The following is a 25,779-nucleotide window of genomic DNA, read 5'->3' as shown; positions in this document are numbered from 1 at the left end:
AGGACTTTTTAGGGTGGTGAAAATACTCTGTATACTGTTGAATATGCGTCATTAAACTTTTATCCTCTTGGGGGAGGATACGTATGTGTGGGGACAGAGGTATATGGGAAATCTCTGTACGTTCCTTTCAGTTTTGTTGTAAACCTAAAAGTGCTCTAAGAAAGTCTTTAAAATACACACACACACACATATATATATAGCTCAATATGGAACTTTGCAGTAAATGCCAGTCTACTGTAAATTGGTCAATGCTGTCTTTATCTGTTTATCCCTTTATCAATGCTTGACTGATATATTTAAAATTATGTGCTTGGATATTTTTGTTGTTGCTTAGTGTTATGCAATCATGTGAATAGTTTAACCTTATTCTCAGGGAAATTTGACAGTGAACTAAACTTTTTTACTGAAAAAAAACTCACTGTAATTTTTATTGTCAAAAATAGTTAATTTATTTTTATCTGTGGAAAAATACTCTTTAATTTTTCTTTTGGTCTAGCTTCATAAATACATGATGTCAAGTATTTTATGAGTGTTTCTCTAGTAGAGGACACAGATATTTATCAAGGGATAAACTAAAATAAAATAAAAGAGGATTTAAGATAAATGGTCAAGGGAATTGGCATTTTGGCATTGCAAGATAAGTTTAGGTCACACACACATTTATTGATCGGGGCAAAGTTTAGTTTTATAATGATTTGACTTCCCAAATCATAATAAATTTAAAATAGCTCTTCAAAACTAAAAATAGGTTAGATATCCAAGCTTTTTCAGGCCAATTTATAAAATATTAAAAGTTCAAAAGGTTAATGTTTCTTTATCAAAAATCTGGGGTAATTAGGAAAAGTATCTAAATAACTAAATTGTGAATATTATATTATACTTCTTTTTAAAGTCATTTTATTTGTGTAGTCTGTCAGATATCACTTTGACTAATCATAGCTCTTATTCTGCAGGATTATATAAGAAAACTGGTAAATTGGTATTTCTTGGATTGGATAATGCGGGAAAAACAACATTGCTACACATGCTAAAAGATGATAGACTTGGACAACATGTCCCAACGTTACATCCCAGTAAGTATATTCTCCCATACAATATATTACTTGATCAAGTGATACCAATTCATAGGCCCTAACCAAAAGGTTTTGTTTGTTTTTTTGGTGGATAAATTATGATCAGGTCATTTCACCTGTTCTTAAAATAGTATAGTAAATAATAAGTGACCCAACTCTAGGGAGTATATTTAGATCTTGAAATAATACTCATATCTTCGTATCAGTTAGTATACCATTGTCCAGCTAGAGGAATTAAAAAGTTATTGCCTCAGGGATTATGATATGATATTCAACCACATATTGCTTAGGTTATAAATAGTCACCATTAGCTTGTTACATAACCTAAATTTCTTTCAAATTTTAGAACTGTACTATTTTAATCATTATTCAATGGACAGATTATAGTCTTATACTTTGCTCGTAGCTCTCAACTTGTTAACCAGTTATTTTTCCAGTCCTAACAACCTGAACGATTTCTAATATAAAGACCACAGAATTATTCCAAAAAACAGGGCATGTATTGATACACTTATAGAAAGGTTTTTGGTTTTTGGTGTTCTTTTTGGCCACACCCCACGGCTTGCAGGGTCTTAGTTCCCCAACCAGGGACTGAACCTGGGCCCACGGCAGTGAAAGCACCGAGTTGTAACCACTGGACGGCCAGGGAATTCCCTAGAAAGTTTTAAAATAATTAAAAAATAATTTACTGTGCTTCCTTTTAGAAAGACTACCTGAAAGACATTAATAATGATTCTATAAATCACTTAATACGTATCATCCTGTATATAAGATTATGTAATAGGTACTGTTTGAGAAAGTAAAGTTAATGTTAAAGTGATAAAATTATTAGAAACAGAAATCTAATCTTAAAATACCTGCGAACTTACTTTTACTGTTGAAAAGACGATGAATCAAGTACACAGAGAGTTTAAAGATAAGTTAATCCATAAATTAATTATGAAATAATGAGTGTTGGCCTTAATAATGAGTATAAAATTGAGAACTGGACTAAAAAGTAGATAATATGATAGTTAATTTAGTTCAGTAAATATACAAAGAACAAAGAAGGAAAATAGAGCAAAACAAATTACCATTTTATCTCTAAAGCTGTTAGTGAGAGAAGTTGGAAAAGGAAGATTTTTGTAAAATTGATACTTTTTTTTTTTATATTAGGAGAGGAAAGTGGGGCTTGACAAATAAGATTCTGATACAAGAACAATACTGTTAAAGAAAAATGATCATGGTGAAATTGAGTATACAAAATTATCTGCAAAAGCAATAGAAATGGAAGAGATTACACAGTGGTCTTATATTAGGTGTAAGTCATTTAAAAAATTTTATGATGTTGCCCTTTTTAATTTATTTAACAAATATTTTTTGAGCACCTGCTCTATGGCAGACATTGTTCTAAGTACTAGGAGTAAAAGCAGTGGCACAAAACAGATGCTATCTCAACCTTCCTGTGGCTCACATTCATTTCAACTAGTATTTTTCAATTAATCAAAAAACATGTGTGTACTCACTTCGGCAGCACATATACTAAAATTGGAATGATACAGAGAAGATTAGCATGGCCCCTGCACAAGAATGACACACAAATTCGTGAAGCATTCCATATTTTTTTTTTGCATTGCATATTTTTAAGAATGAAACTAAAAATACTCTCTAACATTATATACAAAAATAAACTCAAAATGGGTTAAAGACCTAAATGTAAGGCTGGATACTATAAAACTCTTAGAGGAAAACATAGGCAGAACACTCTCTGACATAAATCTCTGCAATATCTTTTTTTTAATTAATTAATTTATTTATTTTTGGCTGTGTTGGGTCTTTGTTGCTACGCGCAGGCTATCTCTAGTTGTGGCGAGTGGGGGCTACTCTTTATTTGCAGTGCATGGGCTTCTCATTGCAGTGGCTTCTCTTGTTGCAGAGCACAGGCTCTAGGGTGTGCAGGCTTCAGTAGTTGTGGCTCGCGGGCTCAGTAGCTGTGGCTTGCGGGCTCTAGAGCTCAGGCTCAGTAGTTGTGGCTCACGGGCTTAGTTGCTCCGCAGCATGTGGGATCTTCCCGGACCAGGGCTCAAATCCATGTCCCCTGCATTGGCAGGCAGATTCTTAACCACTGCACCACGAGGGAAGTCCCACAATATCTTTTTTGATTCACCTCCTAGAGTAATGAAAATAAAAACAAAAATAAACAAATGGGACCTAATTAAATGTAAAAGCTTTTGCACAGCAAAGGAAACCATAAACAAAACAAAAAGACAACCCACAGAATGGGAGAAAGTATTTGCAAATGAAGAGACCAACAAGGGATTAATCTCCAGAATATATAAACAGCTCATGCCACTCAATATCATAAAAACAAACAACCCAATCAAAAAATTGGCAGAAGATCTAAATAGACATTTCTCCAAAGAAGACAGACAGATGGTCAAAAAGCCCAAGAAAAGATGTTCAACCTTACTAATTATTAGAGAAATGCAAGTCAAAACTACAATGACGTATCACCTCACACTGGTCAGAATAGCCATCATCAAATATCTACAAACAATAAGAGCTGGAGAGGGTCTGGAGAAAAGGGAACCCTCTTGCACTGTTGGTGGGAATGTAAATTGGTACAGCCACTATGGAGGACAGTATGGAGGTTTCTTAAAAAACTAAATATAGAACTACTGTATGATCCAGCAATCCCACTCCTGGGCATATATCCAGAGAAAACCATAATCCAAAAAGATACATGAACCTGAATGTTCATTGCAGCACTATTTACAATAGCCAAGACATGGAAGCAATTTAAATGTCCATCGATAGAGGAATGGATAAAGAAGATGTGGTACATATATACAGTGGAATATTACTTAGCCATAAAAAAGAACAAAATAATGCCATTTGCAGCAGCATGGATGGACCTAGAGATTATCCTACTAAGTGAAGTAAAGTCAGACAAAGACAAATATCATATGATATCACTTATATGTGGAATCTATCTAATTTAAAAATGATACAAATGAACTTATTTACAAACCAGAAACAGACTCACAGATCTTGCAATCAAACTTATGGTTACCAAAGGGGAAACGTGGGGGGGAAGTGATAAATTAGGAGATTGAGATTAACATATACACACTACTATATATAAAATAGATAACTATGGACTTCCCTGGTGGCGCAGTGGTTAAGAATCCCCCTGCCAGCTCAATATTAAAAATACAAGCAACCCAATCAAAAAATGGGAAGAAGACCTACATAGACATTTCTCCAAAGAAGACATACAGATGGCCAAGAAGCACATGAAAAGCTGCTCAACATCACTAATTATTAGAGAAATGCAAATCAAAACTACAGTGAGGTATCACCTCACACCAGTTAGAATGGGCATCACCAGAAAATCTACAAACAACAAATGCTGGAGAGGGTGTGGAGGAAAGGGAACCTTCTTGCACTGTTGGTGGGAATGTAAATTGATACAGCCACTATGGAGAACAGTATGGAGGTTCCTTAAAAAACTAAAAATAGAATTAGCATATGACACAGCAGTCCCACTACTGGGCATATACCCAGAGAAAACCATAATTCAAAAAGACACATGCACCCCAATCTTCACTGCAGCACTATTTACAATAGCCAGGTCATGGAAGCAACCTAAATGCCCATCGACAGACGAATGGATAAAGAAGATGTGGTACATAAATACAATGGAATATTACTTAGCCATAAAAAGGAACGAAATTGGGTCATTTGTAGAGGCGTGGATGGATCTAGAGACTGTCATACAGAGTGAAGTAAGTCAGAAAGAGAAAAACAAATATTGTACATTAACGCATATATGTGGAACCTAGAAGAATGGTACAGATGAACCAGTTTGCAGGGCAGAAATAAAGACACAGATGTAGAGGACAAACGTATGGATACCAAGGTGGGGAAGTGGCGGCCGGGGGTCGGGGAGGTGTGATGAATTGGGAGATTGGGATTGACATGTATACACTGATGTGTATAAAATGGAAAACGAATAAGAACCTGCTGTATAAAAAAATAAATAAAATAAAATTCAGAAAAAACCAAAAAGAATCTGCCTGCCAATGCAGGGGACACAGGTTCGAGCTCTTGTCCGGGAAGATCCCACATGCTGCGTAGCAACTAAGCCCGTGAGCCACAACTACTGAGCCTGCGCTCTAGAGCCCGCGAGCCACAACTACTAAGCCCGCGTGCCACAATTACTGAAGCCCACGTGCCTAGAGCCTGTGCTCCGCAACAAGAGAAGCCCATGCACTGCAACGAAGAGTAGTCCCCAATCACCGCAACTAAAGAAAGCCTGCGTGCAGCAATGAAGACCCAATGCAGCCAAAAATAAAAATAAATTAATTTTTTAAAAAGAAATTTTAAAAAATAGATAACTAACAGGGAACTCTACTCAATATCCTGTAATAACCTATATGGGAAAAGAATTTGGGGACTTCCCTGGTGGTCCAGTAGCTAAGATGCCTCGCTCCCAACACAGGAGGCCTGGGTTCAATCCCTGTTCAGGGAACTAGATCCCATATGCCTGCCACAACTAAGAGTTCAAATGCCTCAGTGAAAGATTCCGCATGCCAGAACTAAAGATCCCGCACACGGCAACGAAGGTCACATGTGCCTCAACTAAGACCCAGCTCAACCAAAATAAATAAATAAATAGGAACTTCCCTAGTGGTCCAGTGGGTAAGATTCCATGTTCCCAGTGCAGGGGGCCCGGGTTCGATCCCTGGTCAGGGAACTAGATCCCACATGCCACAACTAAGAAGTCTGCATACCGCAACAAATGATCCTGCATGCCACAACTAAAGATCCCACATGCGGTAACGAAGATCCCATGTGCTGCAACTAAGACCTGGCACAGCCAAAATAAATTAATAAATAATAAATCTTTTAAATAAATAAATAAATCTTTAAAAAATCTTAAAAAAAAGGAATCTGAAAAAGAATGGGTATATATGTATAACTGATTCACTTTGCTGTACACCTGAAACTAACACAACATTGCAAATCAACTATACTCCAATAAAAATTTAAAAAGAAAAAGCATATGTGAAAAAGGTAACATATATCTACCCTATGATCTGGCAGTTCTATTGCTAGGTATTTATCTAGGAGAAATGAAAAACATGTGTTCACCAAAATTCTCATCCAAGAATGTTTATTATACCAGTTTTATTTATCTGTAGTAGCCCCAAACTGGAAACAGCTCAGATGTCCTTCAAAAAAAGAATGGATAAACAATGGGATTCTACTCAACAAGAAAGAGGCATAAACTGCTGATACATATGATGCATATTATATTGCATGGAAGAGGCTGGTCACAGAATTTATGTACTATATGATACCATTTATATAAAATTCTAAAACAGGCAAAACAAACCTGTGGTGATAGAATTCAGATCAGTGCTTGCTTCTGGGAGTGGAGGTGTAGACTGGGAAGGGGCAAGAGGGAACTTGCTGGGATGTTAACAGTGTTCTGTATCTTAATCAAATTGGGACTTCTTTTAGAAAGCATGAGTGTACTGGGGATTGTAACCATAGGGTAGTTTGCCAACCACATCCAAGCATTATCTTTTCCTTATGGAAAGGATCATGCTTTGAACACAAATTGTATTACTTATTCATTCAGTTGGCAGTCTTCATACAGAATTTTTTAGCGAGATAAACTACTCTGGGGTCTCATAGTTATATTGAATAGTTAACAATTATACTGAACCTTTCATTGTAATTGTAGGGGGTCTTCTGCTTTTGGCCATGAGGGAATAACAGAGTCTGGAATTACCATCCCACTGTAAATGACTAGAAAACTGGACAAAAATACCTACTACAACATAGCACAGGGCTATGATTCCTGAGAGAAGAAAAACAAATGCTTCTCTTTTCAAGTTTTATCACAGGAGGTAATTTTCAGATCATGGTGTAGGGAGAGGAAACCCAAACAACCTAGTAGTCTTACTGAGTTGAGGAGACAGAGACCAGAATTTGGGGAGGCTGAGGTGACTAGAATTTGCTGGGCAGATTACCACAGAGGAAGGAGCTCTGCAGAGAAGGAACTCCAGAAATTAAAAATATATATTTATTTATTTAGGCTGCGCCGGGTGTTAGGTGTGGCATGCGAACTCTTAGTTGTGGCATGCATTCAGGATCTAGTTCCCTGACCAGGGATCAAACATGGGCCCCCTGCAGTAGAAGCATAGAGCCTTAACCACTGGACCACCAGGTAAATCCCAGAACTCCAGATATTTTCATGGCTGATTACCGATCTGTGCATACATAGAGTGAAATACACATGGCCAGTCAAAGAATAATTTCTGGAAGAACAGTTATAGTGGAGTTGTTAGCCAAATAATTCCCAGAGCTCACATGGGGCCGGGAATCCAAGTTCGCACCAGCCAAAAAGGAGAGACATTGTTGAATACTCCAAAGGATCATATCTTAGTAATGGGGCTAAAGTAGCTCCAAAGTAAAGGCTACTTTAGGTCTGCCCTACAAAACTTAAAAACTGATCTGCAGGGCTGCCCTGGAGGCGCAGTGGTTGGGAGTCCTGTCGATGCAGGGGACGCAGGTTCGTGCCCCGGTCCAGGAGGATCCCGCATGCCGCAGGGCAGCTAGGCCCGTGAGCCATGGCCGCTGAGCCTGCGCGTCTGGAGCCTGTGGTCCGCAGCGGGAGAGGCCACAACAGTGAGAGGCCCACGTACCGCAAAAAAAAAAAAAAACCAAAAAAACTGATCTGCAAGCAATTTAACTGCCTGCCAGAACAAAGTCCAACTTTCTTTTCTTTTTTTTCGGCCCGTGGCTTGCAGGATCTTAGTTCCTGACCAGGGTCCCTGCAGTGAGAGCGCTGAGTCCTAACCACTGGACCACCAGGGAATTCCCAAAGTCCAACTTTCTTGAAAAGGATACAACAAAATCCAATATCCAGGGACTTCCCTGGTGGCACAGTGGTTAAGCATCCGCCTGCCAATGCCGGAGACATGGGTTCGATCCCTGGTCCGGGAAGATTACACATGCCGCGGAGCAACTAAGCCTGTGAGTGCGCCACAACTACTGAAGCCCGTGCGCCTAGAGCCTGTGCTCCGCGACAAGAGAAGCCACCGCAATGAGAAGCCCGCGCACTGCAAGGAAGAGTAGCCCCTGTTCGCCACAACTAGAGAAAGCCTGCGCGCAGCAGGGAGGAACCAGTGCAGCCAAAAATAAATTAATTAATTAATTTTTTAAAAATCCAACATTCAATAAATTATTAGACATGCAAAGAAGCAGGAAAGTATGATCCATAACCAGGAGAAAAATTAATCAGTAAAAACAGATTGTAATAAAGATGATGGCAGAAGTAAAAAAGATGATGGAATTAGCAAATAAGGACATTGAAATAGCTGTTATGAATATGCTTAAGGATTTAAGGGAGGGCTTCCCTGGTGGCGCAGTGGTTGGGAGTCCGCCTGCCGATGCAGGGAGCACGGGTTCGTGCCCCGGTCCGGGAAGATCCCACATGCCGCGGAGCGGCTGGGCCCGTGAGCCATGGCCCCTGAGCCTGCGCGCCCGGAGCCTGTGCTCCGCGGCAGGAGAGGCCACGGCAGTGAGAGGCCCGCATACTGCGAAAAAAAAAAGAAAGGATTTAAGGGGAACATGAACATAATGAGGAGAGAAATGGAAGATATAAGACAGAACCAAATGGAACTTATAGAAAAGAAAAATAAAATATCTGAAATGAAATTTTCACTAGATAGGATTAATAGCAATTTTTTTTGTGGGGTGGAGGGTGTCCCACACTGCACGGCATGTGGAATCTTAGTTCCCCGACCAGGGGTTGAACCCGCACCCCTGCAGTGGAACACAGATCTTAACCACTGGACCACCAGGGAAGTCCCAAGGATTAATAGCAAATTAGTGCCAATACTGCAGAAGGAAAGACCAGTGAACTTAAGTCAATGCAATAGAAACTAAAAGAAACACAGAGAAAAATGACTGAAAAAAAAAATCAACGGAGCCTCAGTGACTTGTGGGACAATATTAAGTAGTCTAGCAAACCTATCATTGAAGTCCCAGAAGGGGAAGGAAGGGAGCAGAAAAAATATTTGAAGAAATAATAGCCAAATTTTTTATTATAATTGTGTTTGTCATTAAAGACTGTCACCTGCGAAACATGACAGCCATGAGAGAATACCGTTATTTCACCTTTATCGTTTAAGATGAATTACAGGAAAAATTATTAGGTTGGAGCAGTCACTTGAATTCACAGTAAATAATTGTCAATTTCAGCAGGATAGAGAAGGAAAAATAAGTAAGTGTTGGATTTGTGGTGGGTAGTGAATACTAGAAATGAATATTACCATTTACGTGCATTATATTGGCAATATGAAAGGGAATATAGTAGTTACAACAGAGAATTGCTTTTTGAGTTGACCTTATTTGCAATTAAAGTAAATCAAACTTTAAGTGGCAATATATACCAGGAATGGATGTCTAATCTTCATGTTGTTAAAATATTTTGTATTATTATTTAGCGTCAGAAGAACTAACCATTGCTGGCATGACATTTACAACTTTTGATCTGGGTGGACATGTTCAAGGTGAGATTCTATTGCTTTGTTTTATTTAATAAAAATGTGACCATTATGTTCCAGTGCATGAAACCTCATTCTATTCAAAGAAAGCCAGAGTAGACTTAAAATTTAGGAGTTATTACCCCTAGATAAACGCTTTAAATGCAAAGGATGATTTTCATGGTACTCCAATTTAAGTCTGAATTGCTTTTGGTGGTAAAGCATATGAGTAAAATTTAGCCCCCATTCTTTCCCTGCTCCAGTCCACCTTTCGCTTACTGTCGTAATCATGTTATGAATATGTTACTGCTCTGTATGAAAAACCTTCAGTGGCTAACTCATTACCTATAAAATAAAGGCCAAACTCACTGACCTGGCACTCAGGATCTCTATGATCTGATCGCACTTTACTTTTTGAGTCTTTATTTCCCACTATACCCTTTCCCATTCTCTTTACTCCAACCGAACCAAACCATCTTGGTGTTCTCCCACCTCTGTGCTTATGCCATCCCCATCTGCACATAGGTAACCCACCTTCAGGGCCCAGTGTAAGTCCTGCTGCCTCCCCTGAGAAGCCACTCCCAGCTGGGAGTGCTCTCAACTATACTTACGTAGCAATTAGTGTGTTTGTATACATATCTGCAAGTGTGGAACGACTGTCTTATTTCCTCTACTAAACTTAATGGGACTGAAATCCTAGTTATTTTTTAATATCCCCAAAAGGACTTAGCAGTATCCACCACATGGTAATTCATAAATAATGAATATTACAAAGCCTGTGGCTAGTGAAAGCACATTTGAGACACATATCAATTGTTTAAAATATACATAAACTAATTCCTGGAATATAATCATTAGATTTAGAACCTAATGGAGTTTGAGACTTCATTTCTATATTATTTTAAGGTATATTATAAAACTGAAGTCAGAAAATAAAGTTACCTTCCCCTAGGGTACCCCCAAAACTGTTTTCCCCTCTAAAAGAGAATGTCATGGCAAAAATTACCCTAATGGTTTCATAAACTTTAATTTCTGTTATGAGTAGAACAGTTTATTATTTTAACTTAACAAGTCTGTACCCGATACTAATTTCCTTCTGTCACTGACTCCAGATTTATCACTGGCAAAAAACTGATAAACTAGGAATGTCAAAAAAATGAATACTGCATATAAGAAATAGTAGTGGTCCCTCCAATGAACTTAATGTTCATCCTTGTCCATTAGTAGCAAATATTAATTCTTCTTCTAACATAGGAAAATTGGGGCAGAGTGAAGTATTTGACTTGCCCACAATCAAGGAAAACCTGTTATTTCTTCTTTGGTCACCTGGAAAGATTTTGGCAATATTGGGTGAAAGATTGACTTGAGTATATAATGAAGTAGCAGCAGCTAAGGGATAATTACACTTGATATCTTGTTGGACTCTTCCCTCAAACTGTCTGCTAGGTTTGACCAGCAAATAAAATCTAACTCCTGATTGTTTTTATCAGCTCGAAGAGTGTGGAAAAACTACCTGCCTGCTATCAATGGCATTGTATTTCTGGTGGATTGTGCAGACCATGAAAGGCTGTTAGAATCAAAAGAAGAACTTGATGTAAGTTAAATAATTAAAACTAAACATAGTTGAATCACTCTGGTAAGCCTGAGGAAATAGGCTGGATATGTAGGTATCAGAGTGTGGCTTTTTTGCAGCCTCTCATGTAACTCCTGACAATTTGTGGAGTTCTGAGATTATTCTACTTAGAATGTAGAGGGAGTAGCTTGGAGTAATTGTAGCTATTGAGGAGGTACTAATGCAGACTTCCTTCCTGAAGGCTTGGGCTCACTCTGTGCAGAGTGTGCCCTTGTAGTATATTTCATGTCTGCTACATTCCTGTAGTGGCTTGATCTGAAGCCCCTGGTCCTCCTAGGATGCTGGTTTCTTCAGGAGTTAGCCAGAACCTGGAAATGGCATAACATGCTATCTTTGTCACCGCTCCCAGGAGTGATCAGGGCCATGTGTAGCCACCTCCTCTCCCGTCTCCCAGGTCACATGCTTCATAAAGGGGCTCAGAAGCAGTAGGCAAGGTCAGTGCTAGATCTGGGTCCACAGAGAAAGCAGGTCCATGATTTGATGGAAGGTTGACCTGGCCATGCCTCTGCCTAGAGCAAGCAAACAAGTACTTATTCATGTGGAAAAGTCCAGATAGTCTCTGGTCTTGGAACAGGGTCAGGGAATTCCTGAGTTCCTACTTTGTGCCCGGCACTGTGCATATTACCTCATTTAATTCTCAAATTAACTCCATAAGGTAGGTGGTACTATTGCAAATTCTCTTTGAACTTCAATGAGCCTTATTTGTGTAAGATCTCACAACTCAAAAGCAGCAGAACTAGAAATGAAACCAGGTCTGCATGCTTCAAAGTGTTGGGTCTATTCACAGAGTGAGCATTTACAGAAGGAGACTTAGGGAGGCAGAAGAATTGAGCTTTGGGTTTGTTGAGCTCACTTTAAAATGTAGGGAGAGTTTGCCAAAGAAAGTTAGCCAAACTGACGGGTATGATAGAGAATGAGTCCTTGATGCCCATTTGGTAGCTTGTCACAATGAACCTTTAGATGGTTTCATATCAACATCTTGTCGTTCATTTTGTTTTGTTTTGTTTTTCAGTCACTAATGACAGATGAAACTGTTGCTAATGTGCCTATACTGATTCTTGGAAATAAGATTGACAGACCTGAAGCCATCAGTGAAGAGAGGTTGCGAGAGATGTTTGGTTTATATGGCCAGACAACAGGAAAGGTAAAAAAAAAAAAATTTTTGACAAGTATGAATATTTCATTCAGTAGTACAAATATCTTTTTATTTTATTTTTTTTTAATCTTCTGAAATAGTGTGTTCCCACACTACCCCTAACAGTAATCATTCTTATCGGTTTAATTGATACAGTCTGGCTTTTTTTTTTTAAATTGGGGTATAGTTGACATACAACATTATACTAGTTTCAGGTGTATAACCACATGTCTTTAAATTATTATTGTCCTACCTCATAAGCCCATTTTCATTTTTTTTCTTAAAAACTGTCACTTATACATTTGGGTCTTTTTTTAATGTCCTCATTTATTTTCTTTCTACCACTGAATGAAATGAAACCTTTTCTTGGTGATATCAAAAATGTCAAAGCCTACGGTCTTCCCTGGTGGCGCAGTGGTTGAGAGTCCGCCTGCCGATGCAGGGGACACGGGTTCGTGCCCTGGTCCGGGAAGATCCCACATGCCGCGGAGCGGCTGGGCCCGTGAGCCGTGGCCGCTGAGCCTGCGCGTCTGGAGCCTGTGCTCCGCAACGGGAGAGGCCACGACAGTGAGAGGCCCACGTACCGCAAAAAAAAAAAAAAAAAAGTCAAAGCCTATGCTTATGAGAAACTAAATGAAAGCTTTCAAAGTTTTATTTGTCATAATTTTTCAGAATTAGCCACTAAATAATATACTTGAATGTTTAAGCATACCAGTAGTGTATTTAGGCCCTCAGTTCAGTGTTTAAGAGTTCACCACAGATAAAAATAAAATGTAAACTTGGCCATAGCAGTGTTGGGGTTTTCTGAACATATGATTTGTAATAAGCTTTAAGACACATTATTTTTGCATTCATTTTTACTGGTATTTGTTTTGGGGAAGGACCTTAGTATTGAAAAATCCCAGAGTAGAGAAATATTGCAGCCTATGGAAGGAGACTCTTATGTTAGATATGGTAGACTTTGGTCTATTTTCTGTTTCTTCTTTTTAATAACTGCACAATTTTTTTTTTTTTTTTTTTTTTTTGCCACGCTGCATTGCATGTGGGATCCTAGTTCCCCAACCAGGGGTCGAACTGGCACCCCCCACATTGGGAGCTCAGAGTCTTACCCACTGGACTGCCAGGGAAGTCCCTGCTCCACATTAATTTTAAGAAATGCCTTGTTTAGTCATAAACCTACTCAGAGAATGTTTGTTTTTAATATAAGTGAAGCCAGTTGTCCCAGGTAACTTGAATTTTTTCTAAGTCACAGATTATTTTCATTCTTGTGTGCCTCACAAGCTCACCTCTGTCCCACTGAGCAGACATCCTGTCCTCCAGTAGAGTGAGAGGAGACGTCCTGTGTGTTTAGGGGAGGGTACTTGGATGCCAAACAGCCGTGGCTTTATCACAGTCACCCTTTGTTCTAAGATGTACGAGCTGCAGTTCTCCTGGGGAGTGGAGCTTTTATTTCATTAAGGGGTCATTCAACATAATGTCTATCTTCTCTTCTAGGGCAGTGTATCTCTGAAAGAACTGAATGCCCGGCCCTTAGAAGTTTTTATGTGTAGTGTGCTCAAAAGACAAGGTTATGGAGAAGGCTTCCGCTGGATGGCTCAGTACATTGATTAACACCAGCCCACATCCGTTCAGGGTCTCACCATTCAGGCCTACTCAGAGATTTGATCACTCGACATGCATAACTTGAATTCAATAGACTTTTGTTGGTTAGAAAACAGATGTTTTTTAGATTATTAGTATCTTATCAACCTAATTTGAGAGAGAATTGAAGACTGATTCAAGTAAGCTGAATATCACAATGTAGCTTTCTAATTCCATAAAAATAATTAGAATTTAGTTTATAATCTGACATTACCCCCAGCACCATTTTTAAAGAGCAACTTTCCAGACTACCTTTGAAGCACTTTTTAACAATATGAAACTACAAATGTAAACCATATTTAAAAGTTCATCATGTTAAACTTTTTATGTACTTTTTTGGAACTAGTTTTTTAATTTTAGATTATGTGTCCACCTATCTTAAGTGAACAGTTAATAATTAGCTTATTGATGACTGCATGATGCCTTACAGTTTTCATTATTTTTTCTTATGCAAACGTCATGCAATAAAGCAAACCCTAATGTTTGGCATCCTTATTGGGCAAATGTTTCGTTTTAATGTGTCTTATCTGGCTAGTATGCTCTGAAATTTTGTATGTTTACTATTATCTATATGAGGGAGTTACTGGGAAAGGAGACTGCTTCAGAATATTTAGAATAATGCTTAAGTTCCTAGAGGCTTTTGCATTTTCCAGGAGACAAGTTGTGTTTGGTTGTACCTTATACCACATTTATCTCTGAATCATGTGTATTTTTATCTGTAACACTACCGTTACCAATGCTGATGGGGTCCATGTCCTAGTCCCTGTGGGATTGGCCTTCTGCAGAAAAGCACATCTTCTGGTACAACCCAAGGTTAATTTTTGGTTTGATAGGCCCATTCCAGTTGTCTCATTCTGAAGTGCTCCATCTTACTGGTTTGGTATTCTGTGCCTCTTCACCAAAAGTAGTGACAGGCACCAGTCTCCCCACATTTAGAGGTACTCCCCAGTCTCTTTATACTTAATGGTACTCTCCAGGGCAAACGACAAGTAGGGTCTTGTGCACAGTCTCATCGTGGAGGCGTGCATCTGAGGAAAAAGAGCCTATTCTCCTTCATTTGTCACTGAGATATTTGGGGATTTTGCTCCTGTCCTACAGCTCTTTTGCATTTTTGGCGTATTTTATTTCTTGGTGGAAAGAAAATGAATCCATGTATTTAATTTTCTTTTTTTTTACTCTCAGCTAGCTCTCACTTTATAGCACAAAAGGCTTTTGTTTTTAGATGCAATTCTTGCCATGCGATAGTGTCTGCAAACCTCATTGACAGGCTTTCTAGTAAGATTTTAGTTAGCTTTTTAAAGCTAATTTAAAACTAATTTCCTAAGAAATTGAGTTCTTTTTTTCCATATGTCAGAGATTCCCATACTTCGCTGAAAGACAAGTGCCAAATATTTATTTTTAAAGACTGTCAAGCTTAAGGTTTCCTCTCTTGGTCATAAACCAAGGTTTCATAGTATATTTAACCAATTCCATTGAGAATAGATTGCTCCAATTCCATCAAGAGTAATTTTAATATCAGAATCAGTGTTTTTCTCTAGCTATTGTCCAAATCAGAGTTACTGTAGTCCTTTCTGTCATCAATAATGTAATATATGAAGCAAATAAGGATTGAAGGATATGCCTGGAAGGAATTACCAGTTGGCTAAACCAACAAGGTCATTTCACCATGACATTTGGTTTTAGGAATTCACCTATTCTATTTCACTTTCAGCTTCCTTCTAAATGAAAATAAAAAGCTTTCTCCCTGCCTAGAAACATCAGTAGCACCATGGGAAAAGTAACAAATGACATTTCAGCCTCTTGGTTTATTCTGCCAGATATGTTTAAAGTACTCATTTTTAACGTCTTGACCAGACAGAACTAAGCCTTATTAAAAGTAATTGCCTCTTGTTGATGGTATCTTTTCAATATTTACAGGGACATGCCTTTCTTCAAGTATTTCCTAGTATCTATTGTGATCATTGAGAAGTTAATTATTTGTGTTATAAATTGGTATAAAGGAAAAAGCTTAGTGGTTTCTCTAGAGGGGATTTGCTTTCTGGTACAAAATATATTGTTCCAGAGCTCTCATTCTAGGTCTGTCACTGGGATCAAAGGAACAAAGTCACTTTGTGGACCACACTAAACTGTGGATATTTTCCCAATGATGTAAGAGTCTTATGGCCTGAACCTCTGGAAATGAAGCTGCACTTTCCTGCCAGCTCCAGGGAGATGGGCCTCAGAGTTCCCCAGCCATTGGGCATACCATCTAGTTCTGAGAGCTCCTCAGAGCATATACACTAAGTCACTGCTTCCTTCAGGAGAAGCAAGTTAAGAGAATGCCAAGAAGCAGTAAAAGCACATGGGGAAAACATATACTCTGTATGTGCCTGTGCAAGCGTGCACATTTGCGGAGTAGTTTCTGGGTAAATGGTAGTATTGGGGACACAGGTTAATTTTGTTCCTCCCACTGTAGAGTGTGAAAATGTAATTAACACTGTTGTATACAAGTTAAGATTGGATTCCATATAAATCAGGAACTGTTCAAAAGATGTTTTAAAATCTTAAGTCCAAAACTAAAAATAGAGGGTCTCAGCTGGCTTTTGTATTTTTAAAGAAGAGCTTCTCAACCTCACACCTGTTTCAATGACTGCTGTTAATTATACTTTTGTGTAACTGTTTAGATTGATGGATTCCAGTTTATCTTGGTGGATTTTTAGATTGAAGATTATAGCATTTTTAAAAATTGGGGCACAGATATTTCCTAAAGCATATGAAAAAATATTCTTCACCATTGGCTTAGTTGACCCAGTATCTTTGAGTGCCAAAGAAGTATGAATTCAGATACTGCCTGCATAGATCTAAATTTTAGTTTTGTGTGCCTGTGTACATATACAAATTTACTGTGGTTTACAATGTATACACAGAACATTTCTTTTCTTTAGTTTTCAACTGGCTCACACTTCTGTGTAGCGCTTTCCAGCATGTAAGTTACTTGTAAATCATTAAAATAGAGTAATATTTGATAATAGTGTTTCTTGCCTTCTGCAAAATGATTTAATTAACCCAGCATTTTCACAAGTTCCATCATTAAAAACAGAATACCTCTAGCTGACATGATTTGAGAGTTTCAGGAGACAGGTTTACATTTTCTGAAACTGTACTTGGTATGTGGCTCAACGTAGCATTTCAGTCTTAGTCACTTACAGGACTGAAGTTTGCAAGACTTCTATTGCCAAATAAATTTTGACCAGAGTACACTGAAAATAGCTAATATAAAAGGAAGTCTCTCAGAAAATCTTGTGTTGATTTTATTTAGAGTATATGGTTTGGATTTTTTTTTTCTGGCCGTGCCATGCAGCAGGCGGGATCTTAGTTCCCCGACCAGGGATCGCCGTGTCCCCTGCATTGGAATCGTGGAGACTGCCAGGGAAGTCCCTGTTTGAATCATTTTAAACATATGTAAAAGTTGGTGAAGCTTCAAAAAGTCTCCAAGAGAGCATGAAAAAAGTAGAGATTAGCAAATATAAACTTCTGGATGCAAAATTAATAGGGAATTAAAGATTTTCTATAAACATTAAAATTTTTTTTGTAATGAATAGTTGAGAGTTCAGAAAACAGTATATCTTCAATTAAGGACTAAATTCTCAAAGCTCCATATTTATGTTTCTGGTCATTTCCATCATTGTCCTTTTGAAATGCAAATTAGTGCTTTTTAACCAAAAAAAAAAAAAGAAAAAGAGGAAGAAGAAAAGAAAGAGAACAAGCTCTTAAAAATATAGGGACTGTGCCTCTGTGTAAAGTGATTGGAATTTTGTTAAAACCATGTTTCTACTCTTCAACCCTGGAACCATTACCCCTCACATACCGCAGCCCACACCTGGATAAAAAGATCCCTGAGTATAAACGGAGTCTACAGAGTCTGTTGAAGATGCAATTTTGAACTAATTTTTGTCCTCATAATTTGGAACATTAAGTAGCTAATATATTTAGCACCTCTGATTGACTGTTCTGGGCTTTGACCACACTTTTTTTTTTTTTTTGTGGTACGCGGGCCTCTCACTGTTGTGGCCTCTCCCGCTGCGGAGCACAGGCTCCGGAGGCACAGGCTCAGCGGCCATGGCTCACGGGCCCAGCCGCTCTGCGGCACGTGGGATCTTCCCGGACCGGGGCACGAACCCGTGTCCCCCGCCTCGGCAGGCGGACTCTCAACCGCTGCGCCACCAGGGAAGCCCTGACCACACTTTTAAACAGAGTCCAAAGTAATCACAGTAAAGCAAATTTATCCAAAGTAAACTTTGTTTCAGGAGTGCCCCCACCCCAATAGATTTTAGGACAGAAATGGGAAAGGCTTTTGAGCGATTTCATGCAGAATTATTTTCTGTGGAAAAGCCACACTGGAGTGGATGAATTCTTCAGCATGTATTTTAAATGAAGCGGGGGAATTAGATTTAATTTTAGTTTTAAATATTTGAGGGTCGAGGGAGGTGACAGTTCTACAGTTTTTGACATACAAGCTGTCCTTGAAATTGTTTTCATTATCAAGTATGAAGATTCACATCAGAATGGCCAACTTCACATGGGTTTCTGGATTCCCTGGTGCTGCTCCTAACCTGAACTCATAATCAGTTGCCATACTGAGGCAAGAGCACTCAGGGTGAATGTAGTCACATAACTTTAAAAGTGATCAAAGTGTTTTCCGTGGTGAGGCCTTCAGTATTTGACTGAATGCAGAGTATGTTGAAGTGGTAAGTCGGTGATAAGTTTTTCATCACTAACCTTGTTTGCACTTTTGTACACCACTGCTTGCACTAGCATCTTAGTGTGAATTTTAACAATTGTTTTACAGTGTATACAGATTGTTAAGCATTAATTTATATAAAGATGTTTGTTTACCTTTATATATTTTACAAAGAACAGCTATAATAGTTGGTTAAATGTCCTTGAATTGTGTTTGTGTGTTATTTTGATTATGTTCTATTGTCTTTTCACCCCCTATGAATTTGAGTGTCAGGAATAGAAAAATAAAATGATTACCTGGTCTTTGAAACACTCTGGTGTCAAGTCCCATTTTTACCATCCAATTGTAATTTTCATTGTGCTTATTAGAAATTTCTTGGACTTCGAAATTATTAAGATTATAGAACGTACCCTTTGTGCAAGGATTCCAAGGAACCTTTGCTTAAATTAAGTACCGAGGCCTAATTTGCCTTGTAAGACTGAAAACAACTCATGGGCACACTGTAGTAGGACTTACACAATGCCAAGTCCGTTGAAATGTGAAAAATAAGGCAGCTGGTTGGTTTTATCTACATCAAGGTTCTCTAGCTTTAGTATGCATCAGAATCTCCTGTGTGTGTGTCCGGGGGTGGGGGGAGCTGGCTTTAAAACACACAAGAAAAAGAATCCCACCAAATATTGTGATTCAGTAAATCCGGGGTGGGCTGGGCTGGAGGGCAGAAATCCAAATCTTCAACAAGGTTCTCAGGTTTTCCTGGTGCCAAAGTGTGTGGATTTTCATTTAGGAAAAACAGTAATATAACACTAAATACTAGCAACACTAAATGGTCATTGGCCAATCAGGGAAGAAAAAAATGTATCTTTTTTTTTCCCCCTGAGAATTCATTTATTAGTAAATCCTATGTCAGTGTAACCTGTAGTCGGTGGTTCTCAACCTTGGCTGCAATTCAGAATCACCCAAAGCCCAGGCTGCCCTCAGGATGCAGACTTTTTTCAACTCCTCAGGTGACTCGAATGAAAAATTTTATCATTTTGTTAAGGGTTATCAAGCTACTTTTGAGACTTAAACCCAAATATAAAACCTTTCTACAGCCATCCCTTTAACCTTCCCACTAACAGTGTGCAGGACATCAAGCTTTATGCTAACTCTTAACATAAACAATCATGATTCTATTACAGTTGGGTCCATCAAATAGAGATTTAGTATGGACTCAAGTTATTTGTTGAACTGAAACTAATAGGTAGGTAGTGAATGCACTGAAGGGATAAATGCTAAGAAAATAAAGTCCAGTTTATTTAGCTCATTTTCTTGAATTTAGCTATATAATATCCCACTAGACTATCTGATATTTGTTCTAAAGCTACAAGTAATGCAATGTCATAGCCCCCAAAAGAGTGTGAAAAACACCTTTTTGGGAATTGAGGAACTAGGAAACTGTAAAAGAAGCCCTTTGGGTGGTGGCCACCATCCTCCTAATTGAAAGGTGAGAACAACAGCTTAGAAACCTGATGATTAACAAAGGTCCTAGAACAGGCCCTGTTTCTGCTGCGTCCCTTATAAAGGGTTCAACTGGGGATTCAGTTAATTGACAAAGGTCAGAGCCTGTGTTTACAAAGCCTCTTAACTCAATTTATTTAAAATCAGACACCAAGACAATAATTTTCTGGCCATTATTTAGTAAACAAAGGAAGCCTCGCTTTGGAATGTGGATTTTGATTGGGGGCACTATGGTGAACCATTTAACATGTTTATTAAAGTCACTATGACTTCAGTGACGGCACTATGCCACTACGAACAAGCTGGTAATGTTGCAAAAAGAAGACTGAAGCGCTTTCTTACCTGATTGTATTGAAAGGGCCTGGGTTAATGGGTAACAGTCCTCCAGTCAGAATCTTCACAGGTGTCACGTTTCATGGCTGGTAAAATAAACAAAGGGAAGAAATAATTGGAGGTGAGGTACAGGTGGACAGAGAAACACCTGGGGGTCAAAAATGGAGATTTTGGTTTACTACTTTCTTGAGCTAAAAGGAACTGAATGTGACCCTCATCAGTGGAATTGTAGTCTCATTTCATCCGGGATTAGCAAAATCTCAGAAACTAGAGATTATAAACATTACCGAGTTACAGCACCGTTTTTAGGGTTTTCCCCTGGCCCTTGGGTTTGGGTTGAGCTCTCTAGATCCACCTCTTGGTTGGGAAGCCACGCCAGATTGATTGCAGTCTGGAGAAACGCATGTTGACTTTCCTCCATTCTAGGGACTTCACTTTCGAGACCTGAATGGCCAAGAGCCCCTCTCTGGGTAAGGGGCAGAACAGGAGAGTTCCAGCCCTGTTCTGGGCCCCAGAGCTCATTTACAACTAGGGGCTCTACTGCATGGGGACACAGCTCTGACAGCTCCTGAAGGAAACCACGCGACGCTGCTTTCTTTCCCGACTGCAGCAGATGGCAGTGGCACAAAGATATTTAGAGAACAGTCTGGGTCTTTTTCCACCTCAGCTTCTATTTGGGGCCAGGTTCAGAATCCACAGGCCTCTGGCAGTCGGGTGGCATCGGGACCCCTCTTGGATTCTCTGAGGCCTCAATTTGCCTTGCGTCTTTGGAGAAGCAGTGCCTGACCCTTCTGATTACCTGGTATGTGGGCAGCCTTTGCCCACCACTCCACATGCAGGGCTGGGCTGGGCAAAGTAGGCGGCGGGGTCCCTGCTCACCAGGTTCTCTCTTTTTTTCTCTCTCGCATATACAAAACCTTACGTGTGGAAAACCGTTATCACCAGGGACTTTGCACGTATTGTGCTGGTATTGGATTCAGGTTGGGACATTTGGCCTTACTTTCTGTCTGCCCTTCCACCAGTCAGTCAGCAGGAATTTCCTCAACACCTGCCTGCTGGGGACTAGCATGGAATGATGAAAAAGGGGCAGAGATCTACCCAAGGCACCATGGAAGGCAAAAGGGAAAGGACCCCAAACCCCATCGAGGTTTCTAGAAAAGGGGCACCAGAGCTGAATCTTGAAGGTGTATAAACTGGTTAGTGGAGAAGGGGTGAGAGAACAGTGCGAGCAGACAGCACGGCGATGACAGAGGCACGGCAGAAAAGGGCACGCTGTGATTTGGGGCCGGTAGAGCCCAGAGCCTGAAGAGGTGCTGCGTGGAGAGCATCTTAGATGGAAATGTCAGTGGAGGGAAAGATGAGAACATGAAGCCTGAACTGAGAAGGAGGCAGAAGAGCGGGGCTGATCCCTCTCATCTTTCAACCTGCTTCTCACCTGTCATGATAAGTAGGCTACTTCTAACACTGATTCCGAAACCAACATTTTATGACGTATGACCATGTTTTCCAGCCCAAGGCAGGAGCTGGGGATCCACCAGGGGAGCCTGCTCAGGGGGCCATCAGATCAGGATACACTATTTGAAGCTGAGAACATCTGGACAGACATGTATCCCCAAAATGCCACACTGAGCATGTGCACCAGAATGTGTGGCGCTGACAACGGGGAAAACACATGTTTGAGGTCAAAATAAAACACAAGCTGGAGCTGTTGACACAGCTACACAACCTACAAGACATCGGGCTGAGGGAGTGGGGCTCCCTGAGGGTACTGCTGGGAGTGGGGAGCTGAGACCACATCTGTCCCTCTCTGACCCCCCTCTCCATGCACCTCTTACCTGGGACTGGCTTTGCCTGCACAGTGTGGGATCTGGTGGTTCCATCCATCGAGCAGGAGAAGCGTAATAGAAGTAGATGAGGGGAGTACCCTGCCTTCTAATCCCCTAGAAAAGTCCTGAACTTGAAAAGTCAGGTGGGCAGGGTGTCCTAACTCATCACACAGCCCAAGGGCTGCCCAGCGAACACTGGACTGGACTTGACCTCTGTGGCTCCCGGGCTCAGAACAGCCTGTGAATAGAAACATCGTTTCAGAGTGACAGTTACAGTTGAATTTAAGGAAGACATTTTTTAATTTAATACAGATGGCTTAGCAGTCGGTTGCTTATAAAGTGACAGGCTCTCTGTCACTACAATTCAGAGGCTGTCCTAGAGAAGGTGGTGGAGAAGACATGCTTTCACGCCCCCCACCCCGCTAAACACTGAGGTCCTATCACCCAGATGCGGCTCCTCAGATGAGGGCCAGGTAGGACCCAGGACTTACGGTGCAGGTTGGTACTGGTCCCATACATTTTCTTGACCAGAAGGATGTGCTCCTGGAGGGCAGAGGGGTCCCTAAGATTTAAGCATCCCCTCTGGTTCCTGACGTCCCTACAGGGCACACTGCTCCCTTGGCCGTGAACCCATTTAGGAGTCTTACGTTGGACGAGGCAGCTCTCAGGCCCGTCCATGGCAGCTCCTTCCCAAGCCTCCTAGGCTTCCTTCTGTAAGCTGATGAGCATGAATATTACAGCTGGCGTGTGGGAAACAAAGTTTTGTATACCAAGCACCTGTCTCCAGAACCAGGCAATCACCCAGCGTCCCAAGATAGCAGTTCAGAATATCCACAGGTGATGGTTTATTTTGCTGAGTCACTTTTCTTACTTGGCTTCTGCAAACCCTGGTGCTCTTCTGAGTTTCGTGTTGCTCCCAACATTCAGTCCCCAGCAATGGAACGTTCCTTCTTTGCAAAAGAGGGTGAGGGTGCCGGACAGGAAGAATTCGGCTACCTCGGGCCTCCTGGGTTACAAGGTTTCAGGAAGGCCACCGAGGAACCGGGAATGCTGGGAAGGTGGGTGTTTCTCAGGCATAGGCAGCTGACTGGCACCGGCATCACGTGAGTGGCTTCCCTGATGAACACCAGGTGCTTACAACCCGCCCTTAGCCGGCCCCGCCCAGGCCGCACGTGGCCAGTCCCTGCCCTGCCCCCAGACCACAGGTGTCCTGCTTGGGCGTAGGAAGACCCGTGAGAGCTTGTAAACAGCGGGGCTTCGCCCCTAGGATTCCGGGACTCAGTAAACAAATCCCTCTGGCCTCCTGGCCTCTGGTCAGTCTGCCAACGTTAGAGCGCCCCCTGCCTGAACCGCTGTTCCCCCTCCCCTCACCCAGTCAGTGGTTCCTCGTTCTGTTCCCTTCACATCCATGCCCACTTTGTGACTCTCAGCCTCCCGGCATGGTGGGCCCAGTAGGAACTCTCATCCTCATTTGACAGGTGAGGAAACTGAGGCCCAGAGGGCCAAAACACAGTCCCTAATTCTCCATTACCATAAGGCCCACAAGAATCCATTTCTAGTCACTTTCTCCTTTGTGGTGTGTTCATGGATGAATTCTCTGGACCTGAACGGCCACAGTTAGCTAATGTTGACTGAGGGTGGAGGGAGAATAAGGGGGAATTGCCCACTGAACCCAAACCCCTAGACCTGGACAAGCCCACCCTACAATTGCTGTCACCCAAATCACAGAGCCCCCCCCAGCCCTGCCAGCGAGGCCTCGGCCCCATACCCAAGCCTGGAGGATGGACACCTCACCTTCCTTCCAGTGCCTGCAGGCCCTGCTCAGTGCTTAACCCTGTCACCGTCCCAACCGGACCTTGTGTCTCACCCCGTGATCACACCTATGGCTAATGCTATGCTCCTACTGACCCCTCACCTGGTGACAGATGAATCGGGGCCCATGATGGCATTCTGATTGTGTGAAAGCCTGTAGCGTCTTCCTGCTCTTGCTCTGCCCAAGTTCCGTCTGGATGCTCATGTAGCCCCGTCTGCCAGCCAGCCCCACCTCACCTAGCTGGCCTTAAGGTAAAATGAAGGGCCCCGGCAGACTCTGACCTGATCCTCACTGACCACATCCTCTGACCATGGACCCTCCTCCCAGGACCTAGAGAAAGCAATATCCCCAACCTCTTCTCCCATTTTACAGATGGGAAAACTGAGGTACATCAAGTCAACGGCAGAGAGAAGAGTAGAACCCTGGTTTCCTCAGCCTGGGTCAGACATATTTTCCTACAGTGCTGTGCAAAAAACTGTGAGGGTTGGGTAAAAAGAAGACTTGAGTTTGAGTTGGGGGGCGCAGGGGAGTCATGGGTGCTCTAGGAAAGGCAGAGAGGCCCAATGTGAACTCTTTTCGTTTTTAATTTTTAAAATTAAAATTTTTTTAATTAACAAAATTTTTTTGGCCGCACTGCACAGTTTGCGAGATCATAGTTCCCCAACCCGGGATCGTAGCCGGGCCTCCCGGCAGTGAGAGCACAAAGACCTAACCACTAGACCGCCAGGGAATCCCCTCTTTTTTCTTTTTAATGTTTTAGAATGGCTTCTTTTTCCTTAACATTGTGTTTGTTGTTGCAGCAAAGCAGTCATACATTATTAAATGTAGCAGGGTTACTTTCTTTTTTTCCTATATAGTATTCTTTTTTTAAAAAAATTGTGGCAAGAAAACCACATATCATCCGGCATCAGGGCTGGGCAGCAGATGGCATCCCAGATCTTACCCTGCAGGAGTTTCACAAGAACAAGGCAAGTTCAGGGTGGGCACGAGAGTCCCTCCCCACTGCCGCGCAATCTGTGTGTCATTGCACATGGTTTTGGGACTATCGGATTAAAGTTTGTCTCCCACACTGGCCTGGTCTCTGCAGAGGGGCATGTGGTCATCCCAGAGTCTTCAGGGCCCAGCAGCTGATGCCCCGTGAGTGCTGAATCCATGTGTGCATGAACGAAACGGCGGGAGTGGACACCTGGCCTCCCCTCGGATTCCTGTGCCATTGGCTCATTAGTAATTATTTTATATTGATTACAGGTTCAAGTGATCATAGTTTGGATATAATGCATTAAATAAAATACGTTATGAAAATTCATTTTACCTGTTTCTTTTTACTTGTTAAAAATGTGGCTGCTAGAATTACATATGTGGCTCACACTTTATTTCTACTGCACATTGCTGCTTTGGACCCACAGGTACCTTGACCTCTCCTGCCCCACAGCTTTGCAGCTGCAGGCCTGGCCACGGAGCCCCTGCATCACTCTTCTGGAGCACTGTGGTCAGGTGGGCCTGGATTTGGGAGGAGGGAGAGGCTGGGGTGCCGAGCCCAGGGCAGCTGGCGCAGAGAGCTGACG

General features: G+C 41.2%; 1 protein-coding gene, 1 long non-coding RNA gene and 1 other non-coding gene across 8 annotated transcripts in view; 2 read left to right on the top strand and 1 right to left on the bottom strand.

Moving 5' to 3' along the window:
* The window catches only part of SAR1B (secretion associated Ras related GTPase 1B), a 32,683-nt gene extending 13,627 nt beyond the window's left edge, over positions 1-19,056 (top strand). For all 3 annotated transcript variants that reach the window (XM_060143631.1, XM_060143630.1, XM_060143632.1), the window contains 5 exons: positions 954-1,073; positions 9,578-9,643; positions 11,107-11,210; positions 12,262-12,393; positions 13,879-19,056. In XM_060143631.1, coding sequence (XP_059999614.1) covers positions 954-1,073; positions 9,578-9,643; positions 11,107-11,210; positions 12,262-12,393; positions 13,879-13,995 — 539 coding nt within the window. In that variant the 3' untranslated portion in view covers positions 13,996-19,056. The remainder of the gene's footprint in view (positions 1-953; positions 1,074-9,577; positions 9,644-11,106; positions 11,211-12,261; positions 12,394-13,878) is intronic.
* Positions 2,342-23,439, bottom strand: LOC132517071 (uncharacterized). Of its 4 annotated transcripts, none has more exons than XR_009539578.1 (4): positions 23,179-23,439; positions 22,411-22,639; positions 20,585-20,661; positions 2,342-3,222 (listed from the first exon to the last, which is right to left on the bottom strand). It is a non-coding gene; the product is annotated as an uncharacterized LOC132517071 (long non-coding RNA). The 4 variants fall into 4 exon arrangements; XR_009539575.1 differs by having other exon boundaries at positions 2,343-3,222; positions 23,049-23,439; XR_009539576.1 differs by having other exon boundaries at positions 2,343-3,222; positions 23,273-23,439.
* On the top strand, positions 2,571-2,677 carry LOC132518982 (U6 spliceosomal RNA). Its single transcript, XR_009540087.1, has one exon. It is a non-coding gene; the product is annotated as a U6 spliceosomal RNA (small nuclear RNA).
* Positions 23,440-25,779: the final 2,340 nt, after the last annotated feature.

Source organism: Lagenorhynchus albirostris, chromosome 3, assembly GCF_949774975.1.
Source record: "Lagenorhynchus albirostris chromosome 3, mLagAlb1.1, whole genome shotgun sequence".
Classification (NCBI taxonomy): domain Eukaryota; kingdom Metazoa; phylum Chordata; class Mammalia; order Artiodactyla; family Delphinidae; genus Lagenorhynchus; species Lagenorhynchus albirostris.
This window is presented reverse-complemented; position numbering and strand designations above follow the sequence as displayed.